The sequence below is a fragment of the Periophthalmus magnuspinnatus genome, chromosome 20 (genome assembly GCF_009829125.3).
Source record: "Periophthalmus magnuspinnatus isolate fPerMag1 chromosome 20, fPerMag1.2.pri, whole genome shotgun sequence".
In the NCBI taxonomy this organism is placed as follows: domain Eukaryota; kingdom Metazoa; phylum Chordata; class Actinopteri; order Gobiiformes; family Gobiidae; genus Periophthalmus; species Periophthalmus magnuspinnatus.
In genome coordinates this window covers 15,890,573-15,900,570 of record NC_047145.1, presented here as the reverse complement: position 1 = coordinate 15,900,570, position 9,998 = coordinate 15,890,573, and the positions used below count along the sequence as shown (strand labels likewise).

General features: G+C 38.4%; 1 protein-coding gene across 1 annotated transcript; it reads right to left on the bottom strand.

The window, feature by feature from the left end:
* plcd1a (phospholipase C, delta 1a) lies at positions 1-9,575 on the bottom strand. Its single transcript, XM_033985523.2, has 15 exons — positions 9,379-9,575; positions 8,369-8,527; positions 4,196-4,424; positions 3,942-4,071; positions 3,358-3,586; positions 3,077-3,278; positions 2,772-2,916; positions 2,545-2,697; positions 1,788-1,937; positions 1,547-1,703; positions 1,361-1,477; positions 1,094-1,272; positions 894-1,029; positions 674-823; positions 1-597 (listed from the first exon to the last, which is right to left on the bottom strand). Exons 1-15 carry the CDS (start codon positions 9,476-9,478, stop codon positions 500-502), a joined length of 2,334 nt encoding a protein of 777 aa, XP_033841414.1. The 5' UTR covers positions 9,479-9,575; the 3' UTR covers positions 1-499.
* Positions 9,576-9,998: the final 423 nt, after the last annotated feature.

Here is a 9,998-nt window from a genome sequence, read left to right as displayed (position 1 = left end):
AATGATAAATCTTTGGTTTTATTGCAAGATAATGCAAGTAGATTAACAACGTACTGTAGTTGTGATAAAATTCAATAAAATACCTGATATTTTACATATAGACATCTTCATTGTATAGAGATGGTTCATTGTTATTAAACTTTAGAAAAATGTAAAAAAAAAAAAAATCACACAACTGATTCTACAGTAGCTATTTCTGTAGCAAACCAGAAAACTACAAGACAATATAAAATTCTATTTACGCATATAATTTTTAAACACACAATCAGTCCAGTTTCCGTTGGTAGCATGTTAAATGGCACCAAAAATAACATTAGAGACACATTAAAATAATCATTTAACAAGTTTATCCTCTTATTTCTAATTCTGAGAAGCCAATACAAGTATAATGAGGTGTAACATATTGTTGTGGTGAATTGTTGAAGCATTATTTAGCACAAAGCTATTTCAGGTGTATCAGGATCAAATTTCTGTATCTGGTTAAAAGAGTTCTTAGTACCTAAGCTTTCTGAGTGTCAATAAGCATGAGATGAACAAAAAGCCCAGCAGAGCAGATGACATCACCCCTCTTTGTGAGCAATGGGACATGACGGTAGCCTGAAAAAGAGGAAAGGACATTTAGCATTGTCAGCAAAGCCACAGAACAAAAGACTCAAGACATAATATGACTTACCATTCTGCGCGCTGGAGAGGGGGAGACAGTAGTGCCCCACCAGATCATTTTGGGAAGCTGCATCATAGTCTTCTACCACAAACCGTACCATGGCCAGCTCTGGGACGTAAATGTCAAACTGGAACTTTTCATTCCACGTTGGGTTGAATCCTGCAGAGTACTTTAAAGTAACTTTTGTGCTATTTTTGAGTATAAAGTATTTTTTTAGACTAATACAAACCATTATTGTCAATGTGATGCGTCTCTTTGCTAGCATTGTCAGCTGGGACACCATAGATTTCCACTCTCACCAGAGGATCAACAATAGAATTGTGTTTCTCTTTGTTGATTTTTGGCAACTGCTGGCCTGAAATCACCTGATGAATACATGTCAATTAAAGTCTTATCAAATAAATGAATTTATTCCTCTGTATAGCGTACCATGATATGAAATGTTTTCTTCTTCAGCCAGGGACCATTTGTGAGTGTGTTGGGGTCAAATTGTGAATACAAATCTCTCTGAAATTCAGGTTTCAACACATAACCACAGAAACCATTTGGCAAAAACCGCCCTTGGTTTATATGCATCTCCTTAGAGGGGGTCTGGAAATTTAACGCCACTAAAATGGAAAAAGGTACAAGTTACAACCTTTGTCGAAATAATAATAATACTATTTGTGGTCTTTGAGGTCATGCATGGGAACATACCAATCTGGCAGCCCACGTTCCACATGGGCACAGGGTTGTAGTTGGAGGAATCAGTTCTAGACCCAGCAGGATAAATCCTGGTTAACTTCTCCATATTGTGATGCATAAAAGCAGTCCCTGTAAAAATACTCTATAGAATCATGTAGTTTGTAAAATCATAATCTAATATTTTTCTATTCTCTTTACCTGAGTTCTGGGCCAGATTGAAAGCTTTACTCTCTTTCAGTGAGGACATCTCATAAAAAGCCTGATTCTCTTTGGCATGTTCAAAGCCATTAAAATGAACACTCTTGCAGTAAATGACAATGTCAGAGAGCTCCTTGGCCAATTTCATTTTGGATTTCTGTCAGTGAATAATTGTACAATAACTGTAAAACATACAGTTCATAACAAATAAAGGTTCTTTAAAGAGTTGTGAGGTTCAGACCTTGGACTTGGCCTTCTGTCCATTGTCTTTGACCTCTGCAGCCTCATCTTCCTCAGACACAGTGTCCTCGTCCACAGTGTTGTTACTGATGAATGCTGTGTCCAGTTTGTTCAAGCGCTTCCCTTTGATCAGAAACCTGCCCTTCAGCTCCTGCACACACAAGACTCAACATGTCCAAAAGACTACACTGACAATGGGATAATGTCTAAGGCATACTGGGGAGTGTTGTTGGCCAGGCCCATACAGTGTGTCAATGGACACAAGGGTCACTCCCTTTCAGCAGTCAGCACAGAATTGAAACTATTGGGCAATTCAAAGCTTTTTTTCTGAGGCAGACAATACCAGACACATACAGACTCATTGGGCTGCGCACAGAGCATAAACCATGCCACCAAACACCTGCTTGAAGAAAGCAGTTCCTTGGGATAGTAGTTATTCTGTTTCTCAGCTGGTTTGCTGAGTTTATAGTTAAAATTCTTATCAGTGAGTAATCTTCAGATCTATTGAGATTAAAGTTCACCTTCCAAATAAACATAATGCTATTTATTGTTCTTTAATCTACACACGCAAATATTTCTCTTTTAAGAACCTTTTTCTATTAACCTTTGGACATTGTAATCACATGATTGTGCAGTTCTAGCCAAAGAAAAACAGGAAATTAATAAAACATGTGTGAGTTATATTTAAGGTGTGGCCTTTCTTTGGTATTTGACCATAGTGGTTGACCCCTAGTTGTTTTTCACACACACACATTTACCTCGGGTGAGGGGAAGTTAGTGGGCATTCTGTCGCCCAGGGGCTTTCTGAGCAGTGCGTCCCCCAGGATGGAGATCATGTGATGGGTCATGAGCCTCTGCTGCTCCACAGTGCAGTGGTTCTCTAGCGAGAGGATGACGGGGTATTCTGAGGTCTGAACACAAATACAACCATCACATAAGGGACAGCTCTGAGACAGCGCCCACACACAATAAACCCACATCTTACTTTGAAGGCGTATTCTTTGATGGCTTTTATCACGTCCCTGAAGAGCACTTTGGACGTGAGCGTGTAGCCATGGTAAATGACTGGCTCTCCATTTGGCCCATCCCAACAGTCAAGCTCCACACAGCGGCAACTCTTCATCAGGGCTCTGCCACAAACAAAAAATGTTCCTCATTAGCCTGATGTTATATTGACATTGTTACTTAATTTCCTCATATATGTTCATCTTTCTTTTTAAAGAAACAAAATAAATCATTGCAAATACTAGAGTTTTGCAATAATTTACTTTATAATATACTGAACCATACTTGATATAGGCCTCAGTGCTGCTGGGCCCTTTGAGTTGATCCTCCATCAGGTATGTGTTATGAGATGAGGAGATGTAGTAGTGGCTGAGGGGCTGGCTCATGTCCTGGTAAATTCCTATATGTTTATGGTTAAGAATAGAGCCTTCCTCGTGCTGCATGTACATCAGAAAGCCATCTTTGGTCAGGTGCTTCTGCTCCTTTGCTAATGGACATAATAGGCACATAAAATATATACAATACAATTATAATAGATATACTGTACACTGATGAAGGGTATTTACCTGTGTCATCCATCTCATATTTTTCAATGAGTTTCAGAGCGTCTTGAATAGAGGCCTGCTCTCTTTGTTCATTCAGGAGGAAGTTCAGCAGGTCTCTGGAGCTCATCTGACCCTCTGTCCGGGCATATTTCCCATAAATTATATCAATTTCCTCCCGTTGTGTTAGTAAGTCATAAAAGTGCTTGATCTCTGTGTCTTCCAGAGTGCCAGAATTGGATTTATCACATTGCTAAATATAAAAAAAAAATACAACTGATTAGACAGATAGATTGAGATGGATTAACTACAACAGAAAAGGTGAAAACTAGGACAGTTTGGATAAGAATTAAATCCATTTCTCTGGTATTGGTTGGGTATCGGTGGTAAAAACAAAAATTGCAATTGTCTAGATCTCAATTTGTATTTGATTACAATTATTAATCATACTGCACACCCCTAAACACAGGTATTAAAATGGACAAGTAGCACAATTTAAAGCAGTGTGGAGAGAATAGCAAGTACACATTTCAACATTCACCCATATATAATCGATACTGGGTGTGTAGTCAGTTGGCTACGTCCTTGTTGCACATCAAAATACACACCTTAAATAAATCTGCTGCATAACTGTCATCCACTTCCACGTTTATCTGCTTCAGAAAGTGCTTCAACTCTTTCAGTGTCATCTTATTGTCCTTGTTTTTGTCAGCCTTCCGCATGCAATTAATAAGCCAGCTGGAATTTTTATGTAAGGATTTCCACTGTAACACTGACTCACTAACAGACAGCCATTCACTCCTATTGAATATGAGTCAACAGTGCATGTTATCTGATACTTAGAGGTCTTTGTAAAGGATACTGTTCTTTCTTCATTTGCCGGCTGAGGTTTTGTAGATTACTAATGACTTTCTCCAGGCCGTTCACCCACTTTTTGGCCTGCTCTGGATCTGCTGCCATCAGATCCAGGTTTTTCTTTTTGCCCTTGAAGATGATGGAGAAACATCTGTCCTCTACACTGGGGTCTGTGTGTTTGTTTAGGCCCTCAGACTGTCGACCCCGTCTCACTGAATCGATGTCATCAAGAGAAACTGCACAGAAGAACATATGAAGATTTTGTTTGTGTCATAAATATCATAATGTAATAAGACTTTAAATGGATAGTGATTTATGACTACTGTTGTTTTGCTCTTGCTTTGGTGTGGGTTAAGGCCTACAGTAGCCCTTGAGTTCACAAAATAAACAACAAGAAGAAATTTCCTTACACCAGAACGCTAGAATATCGTATGTGGATCATTCGAGGCAAAGCAGTAACATTACATAGTGCACCAAGATAAGTTGATGATAAAAAGATATTGATAACAGATGTTGTGTATTATAGTGTAATTCATGTTTTCCCTAATTACAACTCATTTCTAGCTATGGAGCACAAGAAAACACTTTCACTTGTTATCAACAGGAAGAATATTGTTTCTGTGGGAAGCTCCTATCTTTAGACTTTACCCTCGAGACACAAAGCCGTGTCTTTTGTTCACAAAGCAGTTTTATTTTGATAAATATCCAAACACAAGAATCTGCAATTTTAGAGTTAAAAAAATGTACTGTATATCATAGATGTAATTATACTTCACATCACTAAAAGGCAAATCAAAAATGATCATCATAAAATTAACATTAAAAGAGAAGAAGAGCACAGAAGAAAAACCTTTCTCCTAAACAGAACCGTTTTGAATCTGGTTTTAAACAGTTTCAGGTTTTAGCTGCATAAAACTGAAATACTGATTCCTCATGTTTAGTCCTGACTCTGGGCACCAGCAGGAGGCCGGTCCGTGAAGTCCTCAGAGTGTGAGATGGTTCATATGGCACTAACATGTCAGAGATCTTTGGTGCTAGGCTATGGAGAGACTTGTTCACAAGCAGAGCTGCTTTAAAGTCTATTCTCTGAGCAACAGGAAGCCAGTGCAGAGACCTGAGCACAGGACGCATGTGCTCGTATTTCCTGATTCTAATCAGGACCCGAGCAGTAGCGTTCTAGATGTTCTGCAGCGGTCTTAACGCTTGTTTGGAGAGACCAGTGAGCAGGCCATTACAGAAGTCTAACCTACTGGAGACAAATGCATGGATAAGTCTCTCCAAGTCTGGTTTACACAGTATACTTTTGATTTTTGCAATATTTTTAGATGGTAAAAAAGGCAAAACACTCATGATCATGTTTTATAAACCAGCTTTAGCAAAGAGAAGACAACAGTAAACACTGTTGTCTTCTCTTTGCTAAAGCTGTACAGGTTAGCTTAAGGATAGTTCATATCCTTAAACTAACCTGTACATTTTCTTTAGCAAACACAAATCTGTATATGTTGTGTTAACCATACATTGGATGGTCTTTTTCTGCAAGAGCATAATGTACAGGGAGCCATGCACAACCATGCATGGCATAATCCGTGTAAAAGGCAGCAGCGGCCTCTGTGTTTGACAATAAAGGCTCCGGGCTTAGCTGACAGGACATATGTTGAGCCTCTTTATAGACACAGTTTCTCCCTTTCCCTTTGCGCTAAATTTACCAAAAAAGCAACTATTGTTATTAAAAATATGCAATACTTGGTAACTTTTCTAGAGGGCAATCCAGAAACTGCTTGTCTACACAGAGATATTATTGCTTCCTAGAATATTTCACAGTATGGCATTACATTTATTTATCCATCTATTTATCTTCCCAGAGACAAGCAAGTGAAGCAATGAGGCCAAGTTACAGGCCACTTCTGTGAAAGGGAGACCCACGTAACAGTAAAAATGCATGCTTTTCAAGGTATTACTTTTTAGCGATAATACATCTTTAACTGAAGTGAAGTGCAAGATGGATGAGCGGTCATACAGTCATAAACTGTGAATGTCATACAAAAACAAATCACAAGTAGAGAAGTGTATCTGATGAAGCAGTGCAAACCTGCGGAACATGCCTCAAAAGCACTCACTAGGTCTCTGTGTATTTGCACAGCATGATGACTGCTAAAGATCTGATCAAAGCTGTGAACGTAATTTCAAACAATGCAGTGTCATCTGTATAAAGTGGGAAGCTTAAAATGAAACTGACAAAATGGGGAAGGGGGCTGGTTGGGAAGTAGAATGGTCAGGCTGCACTTTCTTCTTCAAGTATCTCCATTTTTGACCTCAGTAATTAACATAGTCTTTAATGGAATATTACCATAATCTCGTTCTTAGTAAGCCTACACTTACAGTCATCTCACGTAGCAGTAAAATTTTGTTATAGAAGGATATATTTTTAGTACTGAAAAAGTTAATTTGATATGTAAAATTATATTGGTAACACTTCACAGTGCTTTATAAATTGCAAATATACCACACAGAAGGATTTTTCACATGTCACACATGCGATGCAAATCTGTGTACAACCAACTGCTTTGACTGCAAACCGCAACATTTTTAATAACAAGTATTGGAAGTTTTTTCTGGTATCAAACCCTTCATGAACTTTCTGATTTGAGTTTACTGCAATTTAATCAACAGGCCTAAGATATTAAATTAATATTAAAGTATGTCAACTTAGGGCCTCAGTTACCAATCCATGTGCTAAACCACCAGTATAAACTGAGAAGTAAATGAGAGCATTCAGCAGGTGCAAAAGTTTGTATGCCTCTGCTCTTGTGGGCTATTGAGTTGTTGAAATGTTGTGTTTTGTAAATTAACATTTGTCCTAACTTCCAAACATTTTCGCCTAGTGCTTGTAATAAAGGAGCATCAGATGGGGAGTCTGTGAAAACTTTGAACAGCAAGTTTACCAAAGTTATCCTTTTTGCTTTGGACTTAAACGTGGGATGACAGATGGTGGAAATGTGTGCACCTGTGGCATTGCAGCAGTGCAGGAACAGGGACGCACAGCGCACCACATCTAGGATGACTGGACTGGACAGTCTCCAGTTTAGGACATGGGACAGGTGCGTGAAAGCCCAGTTTGATTGACAGCTGCTCTGGAACATTCCGGTTCAGTGGAAGACTTGTGGGAGTCAGGGCAAAAGTTGTCATAGGTAAAGAGTTCATATTTTATTACTGCTGCTTTTAAAACATGTTATTATCTTATCTGTCTTTGTTGGTTGTTTTAAAGCATTTAAATAATTATGAAACACTGCGTTTTGCATATTCATTCACTCATAAGAGTAAAACTGCACTGCATCTTCTTTAGCGTCTCAATGAGAAATTGTGTCAGGTTTTTGCTCCACTTTTGGCGTATTTAGCTGCACACAAGCCAACGCTTGAAATATGGTGATATTAAATGTAAAAGTTTGCTTGACACAATAATACAACAAGAAAGATATCTCTCCATAAATGCTTCCTGTTATGCCAAAACTATTATCTTCTTCTAACCACAAAAGCCCAAAGGAAAGCAATAAAACTGAAGCCTGTCTCTGTAAACAGTGACTTTCCTGCACACTTAGTTTCCGGAAGAGTCCAGTCTTTCTCATCTCTCAGTTCTGTGACTAGCTGAGACCCACAATCACACATACACTATGTATTCTTATGAAATTTAATGAAGGCAACAAGTGTCTAGACACAACTGTAAAGTCAAGGTTATCACACTGTGATAATAGGAAGTAAGGTCTTCTGTGGAACATACATAGTTACCTATTGACAAAGGGACACCTGGAACACACAGACACCCATATACACGACATTCCTAGCATGTAAGAGAGTAATAATTCTGTATCACGCAAAAAGATTTGATAAGATTAGATTCAACTTTATTGTCATTCCACTTGTACAACTACAGTGCAATGAAATGCAGTTTAGCATTAAGCAGAAGAAAAATGGGACTAGACAAGTTGTTTTCAAAGAAACTCTATTAATTTAGTCTCAAAACGTGTCATAATATTTAAAAATATCCATACATGTTTTTGTCCAACATGTAAACCCTTACTCAAAACCCACCAATCAACCCCAACAGACTGAAGTGTAAAATAATAATTTATCTTACATTGTTTGGGGATAAAAAAAATATATATATATTATTAAAGGTACTCACAGGTTTTGCTTCTCCTGATTATTTTATGAGAATCATGCCATATTGTTTTGCAGTCTTCATTGAGTTTGTAAAAGCGGTTCTTTTGCCAAGAGTTAGAACGAATCTTCACAAGGTTCCCCCCTGAAAGAAGGAACTGAAGATCTGGATCCCCTTCCAAACCTGAATAAAGACAAAGTGTTGTGATAACACAGTGATGTTGTGTTGCAATCACTGTAAATGTGGAGATTACAGGATTATAAGGAAGAGGTGTACAAATCATCTGAAAAAAGTTATACATTCATTCATTTTAAAGGCTACGGCAACTTAATAATCATAAGGAGTAAATGCCAAAGTAATATTTGCAAATGTTTAAAATGAATCACCACCGCTGCAGTCACTTTTACATTTACAGCATAAAGCCTACAGTCATCTGCTTCACACTGGAGACTTTGGGAATGTGGGCAGAACCACAACATTACACACATTTTTTCCCCAAATCTAAATCCTACAGTGTTTCAGTTCCACTTCTGCTGCTGTCCATGTTTGGTCGATTATTGTTGATCCTGTGTTGTTTTAAAATCTAGTAAGATGTGTTGTGTTGTATGTATGTAGAAAAGTGAAACCCAAAATAAGAACATTACCACAAATATGTTCCACATGATGGGTGTGAGTCATGATTTAAAGACCGTACATAAGAATCACATGGTCTTTCTTTGTTATTATGTCTCAGATGCAGAATCATCTTAGCCCAGGGGCCAGGGCACTGTTTGTACAAGTCTACGTGCAGCTGAAGTGAGAGGTTTTATTAACGTATAAATCGTTCAAATAAAGAGTTAAAGTTTTTAAACATCAGCATAGACCTCTTTAACAATCATGAAGTCTCTTGTACGTTAAAGCTGTATCCTGTGAAAGTTGTTCTTTTGTGCTAATTGCCTTTACAGAGGGTGCTCTTGTGGAGTGTTTTCATGCACCTACGTGTTGAGAAACCCGCCAGAGCTCGTCCCTTGCCCTCGATCCCTCGGGGGACTTACCGAGTCGTCTCCCATTCTCCTGCGCTACTTTTCTCACATGTTCCTGGAAAGCTTGTTCTTCTGATTGGCTTCTTTTCGGACATTTGCGCAAACAAGACATTTGTCTTTACAATAGTTAAACATCCAGCCAGATTTAACGGCGCAGTGCTGTGTGAGATAGCGGATAACGCACAGTGTCTCTTATGGGGCGGGCCTGAAAACTGCGCTGTAAAACCACAGCTGTGCGCAGCGCACACTCTGGAGGAGTTTACCTGTATTTCACCTCGTCTGCCTTTTCCACTGCCATATCAGCCCCATCTGGAGTGAGAGCCACTGTCCTGACATGCTCCACACGTGCTGACTGCTTATTGTAGCTATACTTTTTCTATTTCACATTTCTTGGCTTAGTCCAAGACTTGATATTCTCAAGTCAAGTAGTCGCCCTTCAAAAAGTATGACATTACATATTATATTACATGTTATCTAAATTGTTATATGATTCATCACACTGAATCGAGCAGCAATAGGCTACAATTAAAATAATATTAGAATTTTTGGTTAATGACAAGCCTAGACTAAAGGTTTACTGAATCAATTTCAAAGACTTATTTTCTAATCGTTATGTTATGCCCTAATAGTCT

Excerpts from the sequence above, each read along its gene's own strand:
- plcd1a (XM_033985523.2), bottom strand. The coding sequence starts at position 9,478 with ATGTCTTGTTTGCGCAAATGTCCGAAAAGAAGCCAATCAGAAGAACAA. Across the intron at positions 2,698-2,771 it reads TCAAAGAATACGCCTTCAAA|ACCTCAGAATACCCCGTCAT; the intron begins GTAAGATGTGGG and ends ATTTGTGTTCAG. Across the intron at positions 598-673 it reads CCTCTCCAGCGCGCAGAATG|GCTACCGTCATGTCCCATTG; the intron begins GTAAGTCATATT and ends CCTCTTTTTCAG.